This window comes from Coptis chinensis, chromosome 4 (assembly GCF_015680905.1).
Source record: "Coptis chinensis isolate HL-2020 chromosome 4, ASM1568090v1, whole genome shotgun sequence".
Classification (NCBI taxonomy): Eukaryota; Viridiplantae; Streptophyta; class Magnoliopsida; order Ranunculales; family Ranunculaceae; genus Coptis; species Coptis chinensis.
In genome coordinates, this window is record NC_141459.1 from 43,647,028 (window position 1) to 43,666,689 (window position 19,662).

A 19,662-nucleotide genomic window follows, 5' to 3' on the forward strand; every position below is an offset into this window, starting at 1 on the left:
ACACAAGGATTTGTTTTATATTGATGACAATTAAGGATGTTGAATTTAAAGATGTAAGATGCTCTTATTTTAAGAGTGCGTTCAAAGGCTTTCCATACCATTTTGGTCTGACGGTGTACTTTCTTTGGGGTTTGCAGGTGATCAAAGAACCTATACCAAAAGTACCACTTGATACAGCAGGAGCTGCCCATTGGTTAGCTATTGAAGGAGTACAACCTACCATTCCAGAAAATGCTCCAGAGTGGAAAGGTCCGTGTCTTAGTTTTTTGCATTTTTTTAGTTTTTCATCGATAAAAGATACTGCACTCATACAAACATAACTATTACAAGATCAATACCAAGATTAACCACAAAAGGTGAAGATCAAGGACCACAGCCTCATTACACCCAAAATGGTGTAGTGACTGCTTGGGACATTCCTCATTCTTGCATTATTTTCTTTATTTTTGGCAGGGTGCATTTTCTTTACGTTGGTTAGTATAATGATGTTTAGTTCTAGTTCACGTTAGCTAGTTCAATGGTGTTGAATTTTGGGATGGTTGTATATATGCTTAATCTAAGATAGTTGCAATGATGTTTAGCCAACCAGGACAAAAATGGTAAATATGCAGATGATGCCACTGGGGAAGTTGCATCCCTGTTATGTAGGCACCACTGATTTCTCTCTATCTTGTAGGATGAATAAAAAGCAGGTTGAGGAGGGAACTATAGAGGCTGTGGGCAATTAAGACGTCCCCACTCTAGTGTTGGGTGCTCCGGAACGCAGTGGTCATGTTAATTAGAGGCTAGGAGATGGAGTTTGAATGGATTTTAGTTACATTTCCGTGGGTGTAATGTTTTCATTCTTAACTTGAAGTGCATTGTTAGCTGTAAGAGGGGTCCAAAAGGAAGCTGAGAAGTTCTCAATCTCCAAGTTGGCATGCCATCACGGTAAACAATTACAGTCACTATATATCTATGTACTCATTGATTTAACTAAGTATCACATCCCTAATTTTCAATTTCAAATGTTGTTTATATATATAGGGCCTGAGCAATCAGACAATATACAATGCGATATTCATGCGAGAAATAATGGATGATCCTTCTCCTCCATTGAAAGTGAAAACAATAAAATTTCACATTTTTACTTTAGTCATGATATCTATACCAACGGTGTTTTATCTTTCTTTTTATCTCTACCAATTGTATTTCATATATAATGTATATGTTGTTTCTTATATTTCAGATAAAGATTAATCTTGATCATGAAAATGCTTACACCTACAAGGAGAGAGATAGATGAAGTTTGAAAAGACTTCGTTCAGTTCATAGAAGAATATATTGTGAACTATCCTCATGATGAACAACCACAACGCTAAGATGACGTGAGTGATCGACTTTGGTGAGATTAGGTTCTTCTTTTCATTTGGATTTGGATTTGGATTTGGATTTAGATTAGGATTAGGCTGATTTATATATATTAGATTGGGAATGTATTATTTACTTTATTGTGTTTTATGAAGAAGTACAAATATATATTGGTTATGTTATCCAGTTATCCAAGGGGATTGGAATGTTTTAATGGAATTAACACTTTATGAGTATTACTTGAAAATTAACGGATAATAATATTCAGGTATGTAGTTTATTCAGGTGTACGTGTAGTTTATTGCAGGTCCCCAATTTTGTGAGTTTTCATATATATATTCACATTTTTTTTTCTTTTTTTAATAAAAAAAACAATATATACATATCATGGTTTTACCCAAACCGTCATGACTAATGGTACTTTTTATGACCGTTAAAGGATGAATGTATAACTGTTTATTTAAAACCGTCACAAATGATATGATTTGTTGTGACGGTTTTTGAGCAGTTGTTACTGTTTTTTATGGTAGACATATGCTAGTCTGGAACAAATATTTGTGACGGTTTTGGGAAAAAAATAAATGACTCTCACTCCGTCACGGTTTTGGAAAAAAAAAAACAGTGACAAAAGACTTTTTGTCACTGTTTTTAACAGTGATATAAAGCCTTTTTTCTTGTAGTACTGGAATACTTTAACTGAGATCATGAACTCCCTGGGTATTGACCCACATTTGAGTTCCCTTGTTCATAACTGTATATCCTCACCACACTTCTCTGTCATTGTTATTGGTACAACTCATGGTCACTTCAAATCTAAAAGAGGACTTAGACAAGGTGATCCTTTGTCACCCCTTCTGTTCATTTTGTGTATGGAAGTCCTCTCTAGACTCATAAATAAACATGTCTCTGTAAATAACATTCATGGGATTAAAATTGCTAAAAATAGTTCTCCCATTGCACATCTACTATTTGCAGATGATGCTTTTATCTTCTATATAGAGTTGACATTATGAAAGCAAACTCTGTTCTAACTATCCTCAATGATTTCTGTCATATCACTGGACAAGAAATTAATTTTGAAAAGTCAGGAGTTCACTTTAGTAAAAATATACCCAGTTTTAAAGTTGTGGATATACAAAAAATTCTTAACATGAAAATAATTGAAGTAGGGGAAAAATACTTGGGAACAAAACTCTTTCTTGGGAAACCGAAAACAGAAATTTTCAATGAATTAATCCTCAAAGTGAACAGGAAGATTTCTGGTTGGAAAAGCAAAATTTTATCACAAGCTGCAAGAACAGTTCTCATTGAGTCCATAAGCTCTGCCATGCCTATCTACCATATGAGCACCTTTGGTTTACCAATAGGAATTACTGAAAAAATAAATGTCATTCAAAGAGATTTTTGGTGGGGAAAATAAAAACAAAAAAAAAAAAAAAATCCTTGCTATCTTAAAACTTGGTCTTTCATATGTCAATCCAAAAGAGTCGGAGGTCTTGGCATTAGAGATTCGAGACTCAATAATTGGGCTCACCTTACTAGAATTTTCTGGCAAATTATAACAAATCCTAATTCCTTAGTAGTTCACAACTCAAGAGTAAGTATTTTCCACATAATAACATCTTACAGGCTTGCAGAAAAAAAATGGATCCTCCTGGTTTTGGCAAGGTATGTTGTATATTCTACCTCTTATTAAAGACAACTCCACATGGCATGTTGGAATAGATACAAGCATAAACATATGGGAAGACTCATGGCTACCATTTGGTAAAATCCCTCCATCATATCCTGTTAATATTAATTACACTATTGTCTTACATTTGATTAATCAACATAGTAGAACATGGAATTCTTCTATTATACAATCTCTTTTCGACCATGAAAGTGATATGCATATTCATAATGTTTATCTCTCTATTAGAAATCTAGTAGACTCTTTACACTGGAACCTTACAAAAAAAAGGCATATATAGTGTTAAATCTATGTATAATAAACTAAGCATGCCTGTTAATATGTTTGTAAACCATTATACCACTCTTTCTTTCTGGCACAATGATAATTTGCCTAGACACACCCTCCTAGCATGGAAATTCTATCATGATATTGTCCCTACTAGAGATCATTTATCGTGTATTATGTTTATATTAGATAAAACTTGTCTTCTATGTGGAAATTGTTTAGAAAGTGTTCACCATATTCTCCTGGTTTGCCCTTTCACTAGAGCTTTGTGGTTTCAAACACCTTGGCTGTTTCGACGTACTTGAGGAGTTCAAATTGTACTCCTTTAAAAAGTGGGTTGACATTTGGTTCAAGCCACCCACTGATTGGCCAATAGAGACTAAATAGTGGACAAAATTCTGCCTTCTTATATACTATAAAATTTGGATGGACAGATGTAACATCCTTCATAACAAGACTACACCTTCTCTGACCAGAATTAGAAAAATCAACAATTTTTTTTTTTTTTTTGATGATCTTATTATACCCAACCCAAACTCTAACAATCTGCTGCTTTTTCCCCTACCTGTTAAATGGAATCCACCTCCTCTTGACCATCTAAAGTTGAATGTAAATGCTAGTTTTAATATAACAATTAAGCAAGTAGGTTATAGGTATATTTTGAGAGATCACAAAGGGAAATTGGTTGCTGCAAGAACAAGCACAAGCTGGTCATCCAGGGCAGAAGAATCGGAATGTCGAGGACTTCTCAAAGCCCTTAGTTGGTGCTCCAACAACCACTCCATAAAGCTTCAAGTGGAGATCGATGGATGTGAAAGCTGCAATCAAATTTCTGAAAAAAAAAAAACAACCAATCTAACTTGGACAACACAAATGATATTGACGGATGCAGCAAAACTTTTTGAACTTTCCTGTTCTGTAGATATTAAGTAAGTGGCACTACTAAAAAAAAGACTTGTGATGACGGCTTTTAGCCGTCATGAAACAGGTTTAATGACATTTTTTCATTTAAAAAACAACCGTCATTATAGAGCCCGTCATACAAGTTAACAAAAAGCGTCATAAAATTGATGATAGTTCTAGAGAATCTGACATCAAAGCTGGAACTTAATATGACAAAAATTCATTTATAAACGTCATAACTAGATCCTTTTGCACGATATGTTTTACTTAACCGTCATAGTTTATTAGAAAAAGTGTCAAGAACTAAACCTTCGTTTATGACTGTTTTTATTTAAGTGTCACCCTGAGAAACAAAAGCGTCAAGAAATTAACACTAAAAACTGTTAAGAATTGGTATGTAACACGATAGTTCTTTGGAAACCGTCATAACTCCCCAGAATCTGAAAATTCCTGTAAATTTGAAATTGTTGTAAACCAATACATTCAGACGCCTGGAGTCATTACGGAAACCAGAATCATACTTTTATTGCCAACATAAATCATTCTAAGAACTTGTTCATATTACATGATTTATTCACAGAGAAAAAAATTAAATAACTCAAGCACTTGATTAAAAATCAAGTCTCATAATCCAACAACAATACAATTTACATAGCCCATCCAACAAATTGCTAATCAACCAATCCATCTCAAACAAACTTAATTGAGCTACTGTGCTATCTCACTTCTAACCTAAAACAATATGAAGAAGAATGTGTTAGTTTGTTTAATAAGTAAACTAAAAATATAATCATATAACGACTTCTACACAGTATTAAAAAAATACACAAACAATGTGTTAGCACAATAAGTCAATAACTACTAAACTAAGGAGATACAATCAACTATGACATTGAATCATGTTAGTTAAGCCCCAAATAACGTACAACACTATAGGATATATCTGATCCATAGATATCTATCATAAGTACACAAATAACCCTTTAGCTAATAGGCAGAGGAAAGAACATAAGAAATCAGACCTAAATTTGAAATGTTTGGTGGAACAACTTTAGAGTAAAGCTTCATATACGACCCCCAAATACCCATCGAGCATAAAAGATATATAAATGGTGCACATACCTATACTTATGCCGAGATAAATTTCTCGATGTACTCGATAAACTCCAAACGAATTTCAATAAGGTCTGCGCTTGTATATGTCCTAGTGTTATCCAACTCTATTAACTACAAAAGTCAACAAAGAAATTACAATCATCTCTGTTCTTTTTATATACTTGCAATTAGTATGAGAAATAACAACTACTAACCTTTGTTAGGTAGGGCGACAGTTTGATTAGTAGTCTAACAGGTGCTAATCTAGTCGGTATGTCTTTAAGCCATTTAGATAGATGGCTTATTTAACCCCTTCTTGGTGCTTCATTATCTCAAAGCATTTTATTTTTATCAATAACAATGTATTTTTTAGCCTTAACCGAAAAGGAAAAAAAAATCTATTAAAGAAAGAACAACAAATGCTTCCCCTCAAAATTGGAATTATACCTTTATCTAAGATATAATACAAATCAGAATTAAGTCTAGGTTCTTGGACTTAACTTGCAACAACAAGCAAGACATTGGAAAAGTTTAATAGAAACTGCACCAGTATGATATGATATAATAAAAATAACAACAAAATAAAACAATAGCAGAGCTCAATACCTTCTGGTACTTCACCTCCTACGAGAATTGTGTAATGATCTTTGGGACCCTTCAAAGAAATCCAAGAGGTAATTTTGCAAATCATCGGCAGTGTACTTGATATACCTTTCAATATGTCGTTCACTATCTATCCGGTGTGGCATGTCTTCCCAAGAACGTTCAAGTATGCCGGACTACTTTAAGTGACACAGAGATGCGGAGATCTTCCCTCAACTAAGGATCAAGGATCAACCACCCTGTCTGGCTCTTGTAAACCTCCTCAAAGGCGATATTGAAGCTCCTGAACCTCTCCTTGAGAATCGTCTTTGATTCCTAATTAGGATACTTCAAATAATTGTACGAATATCAACAATGAACACCAATGTGCTATTGTTCTCGATCTTCTTCATTGCAGATTCAGTCGTGAGCGGATACTTCAAAATTTGATAGTGGTCGAGCTTGTTCCTCGGGGCTGCACTGATACGAGGGTACTTGGGGTCTCTCGCCTTTTTCAAAGTCTTTGGACGATGAAAGGTAACCTTTCTTCTTTAGAGTTGACGCACCTGATTTTACTCCCTTGGCAGGCTTCATGGCCCAGCCTTCTTTGTGGTAGAAACTGCGACTTTCACTGTGCGGCGTTGAGGAAGGATAAAGAAGGGTCTGGTCATTGGAGAAGAAAGGTTTTGGGTTTTTCTCTTATCTCGTAAGTTTTAATTTTCTCAACCGAATCAATCTACCGAAAATACCCTTTTAGGATTTGCAGAAGGCGTGGAAATAATAATCTAACCGTACATGCTAATAGAAACTAACGGTATGGATTTATTGGAGTGAGATTGGAGTCTAAATAAGTGGAGTGTACCTAACGGCTACCATACCCTAATTGAATGACATTTTTATTTGTTAAGTTGTTTACGGTTTTTAAGTGAAAGCGAAAATGGTCCAACCCAGTTGGTGCCCAAAAAATTGTGAGAAGGTTCACCGTTTATTCTATTGCTAATTTCACTGTTTTAGAAACACCATCATATTTTCTTGACGCTTGTGTCATACACGATATAATGTTACAACAGCCGTCATAAAATTATTATATTTTCTTGACGCTTGTCTCATACACGACATAATGTTGCAACAGCCGTCATAAATTTATTATATTTTCTTGACGCTTGTGTCATATACGACATAATGTTGCAATAGCCGTCATAAAATTATTATATTTTCTTGACGCTTGTGTCATACACGACATAACATTGCAACAGCCGTCATAAATTTATTATATTTTCTTGACACTTGTGTCATACACGACATAATGTTGTAATAGCCATCATAAATTTATTATATTTTCTTGACGCTTGTGTCATACACGACATAATGTTGCAATAGTCGTCATAAAAATATTACTAAAACACCTATCTTGACGGCGCCATCAAGATAGATAAAAAACAAGCGTCATAATAAGTCATTTTTTTAGTAGTGTGGAAACTTAGTTGCTCACAAGCTAGCCACTTACACTTCTAGAAATCCACAATCAAACAACTTCACACTCATCCTTCAAAACCTTGAGGTGGACTACCAGTTTTTATTTCCCAGTTTTAGTTGTCAGATAGCTCCAATATGGCTGAAACATAGCCTGAAGCATGACAATGCAAATGTAACCCCTTATTGATATAAATAAAAATCTGATTATCAAAAAAAAAAAAAAAAGCCTAACAATTATGGATTTTCAAAGCTGACTTTTGTGAATCAAATTCTCCAAAAAGAGGCAATCATATGTTTATCGATTCATCAAGCGGAAGGGGACACTACTAAAAAAATGACTTTTTATGACGGCTAATTTTTTTTTCCTTGACGGCTTTCCTATAAGCTATCATTATTTGTAACTTGGCATTTTCTTTATGACACTTGATGTCAAATGTTGACGGTTTTAGGTCACCCATCATAAATTTCTTGACTCTTTTTGTAGAAGTGTCAAGGTATGTGTATAGTAATTCTAATTTATCATCCTCTTTATGACACTTGATATCAAAGGTTGACTGTTCTAAGTCAACCATCATAAAGTTCTTGACTTTTTTTTGTGGAAGTGTCAAGGTATGTGTCTAGCAATTGTAACTTATCATCATATTTATGACGCTTGATGTCAAATGTTGTTGACGATTGTAAATCAACCATGATAAAATTCTTGACTCTTTTTATATTCCGTGTCTAATTTTTGTATTTTTTTTTTACAAGCGTCATGTGAAAAATTGTCTAATCTAATATTTCTAAAACAATATATAGAATTTTGTGATTTTTATTGAGAAGCCATCAAGTCAAGTTATGTTGCTACAAAAACTTCATGACATGTTTGTCATTTTCCAATATTTAATTGAGTCAATGCCCAATGAACCATCGAAGATTATCAATGAAAAAAAAAACGTGAACTGTCAGATGTGCGGATGCCAAGATAGACTCGTAGACTGAAGGGTAAGGTTCAGCTTGCTTAGGTTCACACAAATTTTTTTTTATTAAACCTAAATTTAATTTCCAGTGTCCCTCTCTCGCATTCCCTGATGATTTTAGTTTATCCCTTTTCCTTTTGCCCTCCTCACAAACTCATTTCTCTCACCCTTCCATCAAAAAATTTTAAATCTTTACACATATGTTCTCTTTTTTATAGTTGGTAAAAACGAAATTCCATTATTGATATCCTACTCATACCAATCTTTAGATTAACGAGATCAAAAAAGTTTTGCTTTTCTTGTTTTAAATTCAATGGTTTGTTCTCCAGAAGGAAGGGGAAATGAGCGAATTGAACTCGACAAAAACTCGACAAAGGAGCAGCAACGAAGTCAAGGTTTCCTCAAGGGGTTTAATGGTTGGTTATATTCTTTGGCTTTCTTACCAATTTAATGCAACATATCATTGTTTCGCTATTTATACTGTTCTGGGGTCTCAATGTAAGTGCATATGATATGTTTGAATAAATTCCTAATAGCTAGCAACAACATTGAAGAGCAACAAAAGATGTACAACAAGCATTTTGAGATTGACGATGACTTGTTGTGCTAAAAGCTAATTATCTAGTAACTCCCAATTTTCCATGCAATGTTATAGCTTTTTCCCTCAAAGATGATGGATAACTACTGATTGATCTAATTTATTTGGATTTTATTTTGTTAATTACAGACACATAATTATGGAGCAATGGGTGCAAAGTCTTTTTCAGTTAGATTGAGACAGAACCATCGGAGTTCAATTTGGGTTAGTGATCTATTGTACTCTATATTACAAATGAACTATCTTAATTGTGGTTTTAGGGATTATGTGACCTGTGAATGGTACACATGTATAGTTGGGAACACATTGATAATCTTCTCATTTTGTGAATATTGTTCAAACAGCTTGAGGAAAGTTGGAAGACAGTTGAAGAAATTTCGATATATTTATAAGTATTAAAGTTGATATATATAATTGAAGTTATCAATTGCCTTATTACATACTGAAGCATTTATATGTATAATTGGTAATCGCATATTGTTGTAGTGTATTCATTATTACACACCCGAGTTTTTCCTGGAACTTCTTGACTAAATTAAACTAAGGAAAATTGTAACTGCTGTAATTTTGATTCTGTTTGGATCTCTTACAGGGCATCAAGTTAATCTTAACTCTCTTTGCTTGACTTGTTGAAGCCTAAGGAACAAGTAGCAGGCCTGAACTAATGCAACTTGAGATTAAGATCGAACTGTGTATGACTATTATCTTTTTTAATTATGCGGAAATTGGGTTGTGACGTTTGACTGTCCACATAAGTTTCATGACTTGATATTGCATATTCAATTAAGAATTAGTTCCCAGTTAGGCATTCTAAGTACGGATTCCATGTTTAGAAACACATTTAGGCATTTGTTTCATTAGATTTTATTCCATGGAATGGGATAACCGATCTGCAGTTTTAAGTGAAGATCGAATAGTTTGTTATCAACGCTACTATAAGGGTTAATTACCATGTATGGTGCATTATTTGCATTGATGAATATTTTTTAATTATTTTTTCAGTTTTTTGCTGATTTTAAGTATTATATAATTGATAATTGATTATTATATTTTTTTTTCTTATAGAAACAAACTGACCCATTTGTTCTTACCTATGTTTGCTTGTTTTAGCTAGGTTTGGACAAGATTTTCGGTTGAAAGAGTCTTACCGTGGAAAACTTCTTTAGGTTCAAATAAGAGAGTCAAACGGTGGAAAGTTTCTTTTGTTAGTCAGACTATCGAAAGCTCTATTTTTTAGATACATTAGGTTCAACATGTACTTTTAACTAGGATATGTACATGTGGACAAATGTCTTTTTTTTACTGTTATGCTACTAATAAATTCAGAAATGGAAAAGTTTTTTGTCATGTTTTGGTTTCATTTGGCAATGCAATTCATAGGGTTGAAGTTACTGTGGATGTTCTAGTTTTATTTTTGAGAATTTTATAGTTGTTTTATTGGTGAAATAAGTTTACAGGTTAGAAATTAAATTACAGGTTATTATGTAGGTTATTATGTAATATTTTTGGCAGAAAAAATATAATAATAATATAAATAAAATAATTTGTTTTTTAAAAATAATAATAATTAGATGACGGTTTTGGAATAACTATCATAGTGTAGACTATTTGTTGGCGTATTTTCCTTCAAAAAAATGATGGTTCCACAGTAGTCAATGGGCATTTCTTGACGGTTCAAGTGTTAGAAAATATTGTTAATTTCTTGACGGTTCTAACGATAATTTATGGCGGTTACATATGAGGTGTCATAATAAAATTTACCTACTATGACGTTTTAAAAACTAATATATGTTATAATGGGAAGAACTTTCAAAACGTCTTTTTATGAACCGTCATATTTTTAATGACGGTTGTAGTTGACTTTTTATGACACTCTCAGTAATAATGGCTAGTTTTTCAATTAGAAAGTGTAATGTATTTCATGACAACTAAAAGCGGTCATAAAAAAATCCTTTTTTTTAGTAGTTGGCCTCTTTTGTACTTTAGCCTAGGGCGCCCCTGTTTGGACTACTGCCGTACCAAAGTGGAGACAAGTTATCATCCACAATATCTACAAGGTGAGACCCGAGAAAGAGTCTTGCCACAAGACATTTCAAAAAGTTTGAACCATCTAGCTAGCAGCTACCTATTGTGGGGTACGTATCAACTGTAAACATCCCTTAAAGAATTAAGCAACTTAATGGCAATATGGCATGGTATTTTAAAAAAATTGTGTGGAAATCTGTGACTTGGAATCCGTGGATGAAGATGTCCAGGCCATGAGAACACATCAATGTAAACCATAATGGTTTTTTGACAACACCCTGCACGTTTAGTAACGACGGGTGGTGCTCTGTTGCAAATTAATGCTGAAATTAAGAGAAGCAGGCAGCCTCAATTGTTGTTACAAAGCTTGTATGTGGCAACATAGTGTGTACACATATGTCCTTTATACACGCTGTACACTTTCGGTGGAAGTAGGTTCTTGTTTTTTGATTGAATCGGTGGAAATCTTGGAATGGTCTATTCCATCCTCACTCCTGAATCATTAAAATGTCACGAGAATTGCCCCACTCTTATATAATGATGAAGAAAAAACTACATTTGATATATCTCCATTTACTTGCATTGTGTGATCAGAAGCTTTAATTTAATCATAACAAAAGACTAAACTAGTGCATATACCTTAAGCACATTTTTGCTGTAAGAAGGCCAGAAGGGTATGCACTGTTTCTTCACTTCCTTAATCCTTATAGGGTGTTACATGTACTTCAACGTAAAACTAAAACAAACTTAACGTCTGTTAATAATCCTGTTAATAATCCGTTCCTAATTGGCTGAAAGCAAACCGAGCATTACCTTTCCTGAAGTAGAGAAAGCACCCATAGGAACCTCCTCCTTTGGGTCGACAAATGGCATTGGAGTTATCGGAATGTCCAATATCACTAATTGATATTGCACATGAAAGATATTTTCCCATCTTTTGCTCAAAATGCAGTATGATATTATCAACCTGAAATCTAATAATTTTATTATCGAAGAAAAAAAAAAAAAAAATATAATAATTTCACATGGGAGAATAACTGAATTAATTATGGGTTGATAAAATAGGAAAATCACTGACTAATATCGAAGTCTTTTCGGATAAAATCCCACACTTATGGCCAAAATGTGGCCCAAGCCCAATAGGTGGTTAAATAGGAGATAATATGGGTACTAATTATCCCATGGGCATAGAAGCCGCCTGGCAAGTGTGGCGCAACCACATGGTAGTCCCACAAGAGAAGAAAGTCCTACATAAATGAGTTTATCATGAGTTGATCAAGTGGAAAAATCACTAGAAATGAACTAGTTGTCCCATGGACATGGAGGCCCAGGCCTACTAAGTCCTATCACCCACCATGCCTACTTTCAATTAAACTTTCCATAAATCCAAAAAAAAAAAAAACTACTTTCCCATAAGTTACTTGCCACTTTGTCAGATAAAAAAGTAATTAAAACACTTATATGATGCTGATGAAAAAAAAAAAAAAAAAACCACATCACACATCCATGCTGCTTCTAGAATCTAGATGTACATAACTGCCACTGTGATGGCAGAAACCATCTTCCGGCCCTTTTCTTTCATTCCCTGGGAATTAGAACCATGCACTGATGCACGTACAAACATCAATGGCCCGCTTATTTATTATCTGCCTTTTTTATTGGTTTTGAAGCACCGTCATTGATGCCAAATTAGATTGTGATTTCATTCTGAGTTTCTGAAGAAGGTTGGTCTACATAAATAATGTGACATTCCTACATGCAATTAAGAACCTCAACAAACATCTTCCCAACCTTTAATCAAACCTTCCATTGCACCCCTCATATTTATTCACTATAAGCAGTAGTACTATACTTTCAACATTGGTAAGCATCTGAGTTCCAAAAATGGCACATTATAATACCATGCAGTGGCTCCTCTTAATAAATTTTCTGGTACTCATTGTTCAAACCAGAGCAAAAGTTCCAGCTATTATCATCTTCGGAGACTCTTCGGTCGATTCAGGCAACAATAATGAACTTAACACAGTTCTTAAGAGTAATTTCAAACCGTATGGACGCGATTTCATTGGAGGTAAGCCAACAGGTCGATTTTCAAACGGCAAGGTCCCTGGTGATTTCATTTCTGAAGCCTTTGGGTGCAAACCGACTGTACCCGCATACTTGGATTCCTCGTATAGTATTAAAGATTTCGCGACCGGAGTCAACTTTGCCTCTGCTGGAACTGGATATGATAATGCTACATCTGATGTGCTAGTAAGTTAAATGAGTCACAGTTATGTTATGTGGTATACGTACTGGTACAGTTTATAATCAGTGAAATAGTACAAAGAAATTTCGCTTGTATTAGTATGAGCTTAATTAAATTAATGTTTATTGTTGGGATTATTGAATTTGCAGGATGTGATGCCACTATGGAAAGAATTGGAGTACTTCAAAGACTACCAAAAGAAACTAAAGGAGTACATCGGCGAGGAAAATGGGACAGAAACAGTAAGCGAAGCGGTGTATGTTATGAGTCTGGGAACAAATGACTTTCTTGAGAATTACTACTCAATGAACAGCCGAAGAGCATCTCAGTACACCGTGGAACAGTTTCAGTGGTTCCTCATTGAAAGCGCCGGAATTTTTGTTAAGGAGCTCTACAACCTTGGAGCTAGAAAGTTATCTGTAGGTAGCCTTCCTCCCATGGGCTGCTTGCCATTAGAGAGAACGAGAAATGCATTTTATGGAAGTGGTTGTAATGAGCAGTACAATAAGGTGGCTAGAGATTTTAATAAGAAGCTACAAGGTTTGGTGGTAAACTTAAACAGAGAGCTTCCTGGCATACATGTGATCCTTTCAGATTCATATGGTATCCTACTTGATATCATTCGGAAGCCATCGAAATACGGTAAGTGTTGATCATATATAATTGCTGATCGATAACCATTTTCAAACAATATAATGAGTGTATGGACCCAATTCAGTCTGATAAGGAACTTGTTTTGAATCACAATTTTCTAGTTTCTACTAAGTAAATGAAACATGGTGACAGAAATATCAATTTCCAAAAGGAGTAGACATTTACGCACAATTGCACAAATCAAAACCCACCTGACACCACAGATAGTGGTGATCTGCCCAAAAATAGGCACCATGCCACCTCAGAAAATTTATGATTGTGTAGGTTCGGCTAGTAATTGTGTTTAAGCCTTTTAAGGCCATTATTATTATTATTATTATTATTATTATTATTAGCTGGAGCTAGAACAAGAGACCATTTAATTTATTTGTAAAATTGTTCTGTTTTTTTTAGCACTTTACAGAAAAACAATAAAGTAATTGAAGTTGCTTGGTAGAGAAAAAAGAATCATCAATACTCATAATAGAGGACTTACAAGATGAATTAAGAGTTAATTTTTTGTGAGAATATACATCACATGATAGAGAACACTCCTACAAAAAATCAACTCAATTGAATAAGTTTAACATTGTCAAAAATTGTACCAAAATTAAAAGAATATGGGCCGTTGGATAACTTCATAACATTATAAACGATTTTTGATGAGATTGTACATCTTCAAATGAATTGATTTTTTGTGAGGATGATCTCTATTGTGCAGAGAACATCTACACAAAAAATTAGTTTCTAATTCATTATATTTAGTAGTGGAGTTTTTTTAGAGTCATTTTAAGTGTCATTCTCTACAAAATAACTACTTAAATTAACTTAAAATAAATACATAGGTAAAACTTACTTAGAAAATTAATTCAATCCTAATTATTTATATATTTATTTATTTATATTGACATCAATTCTCCTTTGTGCACATTTTCATGTGACGTGCAGGATTTGAGAGTACAGCAGTAGCATGTTGTGCCACAGGAATGTTTGAAATGGGTTTTATGTGTAACCAATATAGCCCATTCACTTGTACAGATGCAAAGAAGTACGTATTTTGGGACTCATTTCACCCAACAGAGAAAACAAATCAAATCGTTGCGGATAATGTTATGAGGAAGTCACTGTTTAGGTTCATGTGACGAGATGGTATAATACTCTAATGTTTGTGTAATTCCGGGTATACATAGTGATATGATAGAGTCTCGTGCACTAGCACAGTTCGGCAAGTTGCTACTGGCACGGTAGCACCAGCTGGTATTAAAAGGCGTTGTAATCGTTTTGATCCTTTTTTTTTTCCGATAATTTCGTTTTGATCCTTTAGTATACATTCTACAAGATACTTTTGCTTTTCTGTCTTGGCCAATTTTATTTTTCAAGTCTCCTGTATTGTATTGGATGTATACTGTAATTTATAAAGCATTAGTTTTTGTACGATGTCGTTTCAAGTCAATCCAACATTTGCTAGTTGGAATATCCATACTTTTCTTTTTAACCGATGGTCTGATAATCGAATTTGGGTTCGGAATTGATTCCGTCCACCAAAAACACAATATAATTATATTTAACCTCAGCCTTTGATCTGTTCAATGTATGTAGTATTACACTTCATAAGTAGTTTATGTATTTGGGAAAGGTCCAGACATGAGGGTCGAATTGAAGGTGAAATTTAGATCCCTCACCCATAAAGGCCTGGTTAACTTGATCCTCAAACTTAAGTGGCCTTCTATGACTTCTATGAGTTCTATCTCTGAACTTTGGTATTTGATCACAAATGAATGAGATGAATGAGAATATTAGATGAATGACTATATCGCAATAAACAAAAACATAGTAATATGCTACATGATCCCAGATGAATGAGATGAGCATGTGAACAATTTTTATACCTAATCCATAGAGACACAAAGAGGTACACCGTACACTGAAGCTAAGCAAAGTTAGTTAGATGGAGATCTCACCTCCATGTTGTATAAATGAGCTTTCTAAACCTCTCACAAAACTGTCAATGTTGCCACAAAGGCACAAATCAAAATTATTAGAGAAGGGACTATTAGCGAAATAGCGAATATATATGTCCTTAGATTAGATGCTTAGAGGTTTTTCTGTCCCAGAATGTGTTATTAACCACTAAAATAACAGGCTTCGATTGTACTAAATTCAATCAGCATTCTAATTCGCTTCTCGGCCTTATATCCACCAACGTTGTGCAAGCCAAAACTCTACCAAAACTCCAAAAGAACCAACCGCATCTACAAAGACAGTCCTGCTTTCTTTAAGCTTTGAACCCAAACTTGGTAAAGCCCAAACCCAGTCTAGAAGTCCAATACAAAGCCGAAAGTCCAACACCCACTAGCAAGGAGTAGAAAGAGCCTAAGTTCAACGATTTATCATAAATTCAGAAATTAAGGGTGTGTTTGTTAACTGACAAACTTTTAGTGGGAAAATATAAGATTTGCCAGTATTTTCCCACTATAGATTTGTCAGGCAAATCTCTAGTGGGAAAATTTCAATTTGTCAGTGTTTGTTTGCAAAAATTTATAGTGGGAAAATATAAGATTTGTTAGTTTTGTCAGTGTTTGTTCACATGGTTTTTCTCCAATGACAAATGATATTTCAACTCTTTGGTGATATTTTTTTAGTTTTCAAACTCAATGAAGTATAACAAAAAATAAAATTAAATGCAAATTAAATAAAATTAAAGACAATACAACTCAACTTTTTAATAGTATCCACAAAATGTCTTCTCAAATAACCATAAAATAAAGTGAAAGTGTAATGAACCATAACAACTATTATTATCCAAACACATATAAAATGTCATTGTGCCTTGGAAAAATTCTATTTTTGTACTTTCCCATACTCGGATTCCGTGATATTGCTTGATTCCAAACATCGTTGCTAGCTATGATCTTCTGTTCTTCAGAACTCCATTCAAACCCCTCTTGCATAGTTACATTAACAATATCGCGTACTATCTATTGTAAGATCTTCATTCGTTGAGTTACATGACTAATAGTCAAGTCGATACCAAATATAAATATGTTTTGGAGTGTTTGCCGTGCACGCTCTTTTGATATTGGAAGAAATCCATTCTCATTCTTATGACCTAGAAGTAGCTCACTATGGAATGTATCAATAAGAACACTATCCATCTCATTTGTCCATTTGCATGTCATATCTAATTAATAAACATACAAGTCGAGTTAATATACATAAAACAATTCCTAGTTAAGAAAGTGCATCAATTAAGATAATTAATAAAACAAAGATAATTGATACTCGATACACCATACGATTCTCTGTATAAATCATGATCGTCCATTCAATTACGTTTGAACGCCAAATATTGATTCAAACAACATATACACACTAAATCAGCACACACCACAACAACACACACACTCCTCACGCATCACACACACACTCACGCAACGCCAAGACAAAGAAGGCAATAATATTAACTTCTGTGCATCAAGTTAATTTTTTTGGAATTGAATCCTCAACCCTCACAAAAGAGCAATATCATTTTATAACTTCGTTAGATGCCATAAAAAGCCATGAATAGTTTAGGCCTCTGCCTCAGGTCAATCAACAACACAAGACATCAAAGAAAAATACGTGAGTCAAACCCATAGATTCAACATTGAGAGATTATGTTTCACATACTACACCTCTTAGGGAATCCTTGACATACAATATTCTAAACCACAAAATTACATATTATTTGAGAACTCGATAACTCTAAGCTACCTTATGCAAATATTCTTTTGGTTTACAGTGTTTTTAATCAAGTTAATGTGAGACTATCTTCTGAATATTACGAGGTGACAGAATTACACTACCATTTTTAACACATGTAAATCTGACCATATGCATATTTCGAAACTTTTTAATTGGAATAATCCACACTTACGCATTTTGAATGTTTTTTTTCTTAAGAAAAATTTAAAATCAATAGAAAGGAAAGAAATTTCTTACAGTTCTATTGCAGGCCTCAGGAAAGGCGCAACTCTCTCCAGACCATCAAGATTTGCAAGTGATTGAACAAAGATGGTGCTCACCAAGCACGACCCTAATTACAAAGAAGTGCTAGCTAAAAACAAACTACACATGCCAAACTATTGAACCAATTTACAACAAGCATTTTGATTTTTGAGAGTACCTGTTCAATTAGGTATGTGATGTGAAAAAAATTGAATATGAGAAAGATAGAAATAAAAAAAAAAAAAAACAGTGAAAAAATATGACGTAGAGAGATTGAGAGACCGAGAGTTTGAGAGAGAAAAAGAGAGAGACCGATAGTTTGAAAGAGAAAGAGATAAGAGATGAGAGCGAGAGAGAATACCTGAGAAGAGAGCGAGTTGATCGAGTGAGAGAGGCAGCAATGAGAAAGAGAGGAGAGATCGAGAGGGAGAAGTGTTTCTGTTTTCCCAGTGGGAAAATACCGGGTGACTAATTCAACTTTGGGGGGAGGTGTTTTCTATTTTCCCACTTATAGTAGGATAATTTGATTTGCCGGCTAATTCCAAATAGTGTTTGTCAGGGCCCTTAAATACACCCAAACACTGGCAAATGGTGCTTCTAGTGGGAAAATACAATTAGCCACCCCCATTTGCCACTTAACAAACACACCCTAAGAGTTCCATGACTCACTCTTGAAAAGCTAGGTCCAGCCCACTGAATGGGGTCCATTACACTCGTGAAAGTCAATACTCACCCAATTTAGTTGAATTTCACAAAATCGCCCTTAACGAACACATAGGCCACAGTGTCCACACACACTCATATAAGCAGAGATTGCGTTTAATTTCCTTGCTTAAAAAACCGGTACATTAAAACCCCCTCAAATCCTAACCACTCACAAAACCTCCCTATTTTTTTGAAAATAATAAGCTGACAAAAATACCCTCCTACTTAACAGACCCGTGAACCTGTGAATCCTTCTATTTTCTCTCTTCCTTCTCTTTAGCTTTTTAGATCTGAAATTTCTTCTCCTACAAATCTAAATTCACATAGTTAAGATGGCAAAACAAAAGAAAAAAAAATGGTTGAATCACCAACAAAAACTATGAAAGCAACAAAAGAGAAAATGAAGAACTCTATACTCTCGAAAAAAGCTGAAAATCCAAAAAAAAAAATAAAAATTTCAAGTTCTAGAAAAGATGGAGATGAAATTGAGAAGATGACTGCTCCAAAAACTTCGACGAACAAACCAAATCTAGTGAAAATCTTCAACCTTTAATCATATTTCTATAAATTTGTATGAAAAAAATGAATTTTCATATGCTTGTAAATATGAATTTACGTTTGTTTAGTTATTTTACTATGTATTTTCTAGTTTTCATAGTTTTGCAATTTCATTATGCATTTTTATGTTTGTGTAGTAGTTATACTATGCATTTTTATATTTTCGTAGTAGTTTTTATTCTGCATTCTTAATTTTTATTGTGCTTGTTTTTTCATGTTTGTGTAATGTGTGGTGGTAGTTTTACTCTGCATTTTAAAATTTGCGTAGTAGTTTTACTATGCATTCTTAAATTTACATAGTAGCTTTATTCTATATTTTTATGTTTGTGTTGTAGTTTTATTCTGCATTTTTAAATTTGCGTAGTAGTTTTACTATACATTCTTAAATTTGCATAGTAGCTTTACTCTGCATTTTCATGTTAGTGGACACTAGACAAACAAAAATATGGTGAGTTTCTCATTAGTAGGCTAGCAATGACTTAGGTCTTAGACTAGTAAGGCTACAAACGAAACTCCGATCCATTATGTTCCAGTCCAAATCCTCTCTCTCTCTCTCTCTCTCTCTCTCTCTCTCTCTCGATCG

At 34.0% G+C, this 19,662-nt stretch overlaps 1 protein-coding gene and 1 long non-coding RNA gene across 2 annotated transcripts; both read left to right on the forward strand.

Annotated features, from left to right (window-relative positions):
* The first annotated feature begins 8,387 nt into the window (after positions 1–8,387).
* On the forward strand, positions 8,388–10,270 carry LOC147503598 (uncharacterized). The gene is made up of 3 exons (XR_015220216.1): positions 8,388–8,741; positions 9,053–9,127; positions 10,034–10,270. It is a non-coding gene; the product is annotated as an uncharacterized LOC147503598 (long non-coding RNA).
* A 2,401-nt stretch (positions 10,271–12,671) lies between these two features.
* Positions 12,672–15,263, forward strand: LOC147503599 (GDSL esterase/lipase At4g26790-like). The gene is made up of 3 exons (XM_086603981.1): positions 12,672–13,201; positions 13,346–13,838; positions 14,778–15,263. Exons 1-3 carry the CDS (start codon positions 12,833–12,835, stop codon positions 14,969–14,971), a joined length of 1,056 nt encoding a protein of 351 aa, XP_086460107.1. The 5' UTR covers positions 12,672–12,832; the 3' UTR covers positions 14,972–15,263.
* Positions 15,264–19,662: the final 4,399 nt, after the last annotated feature.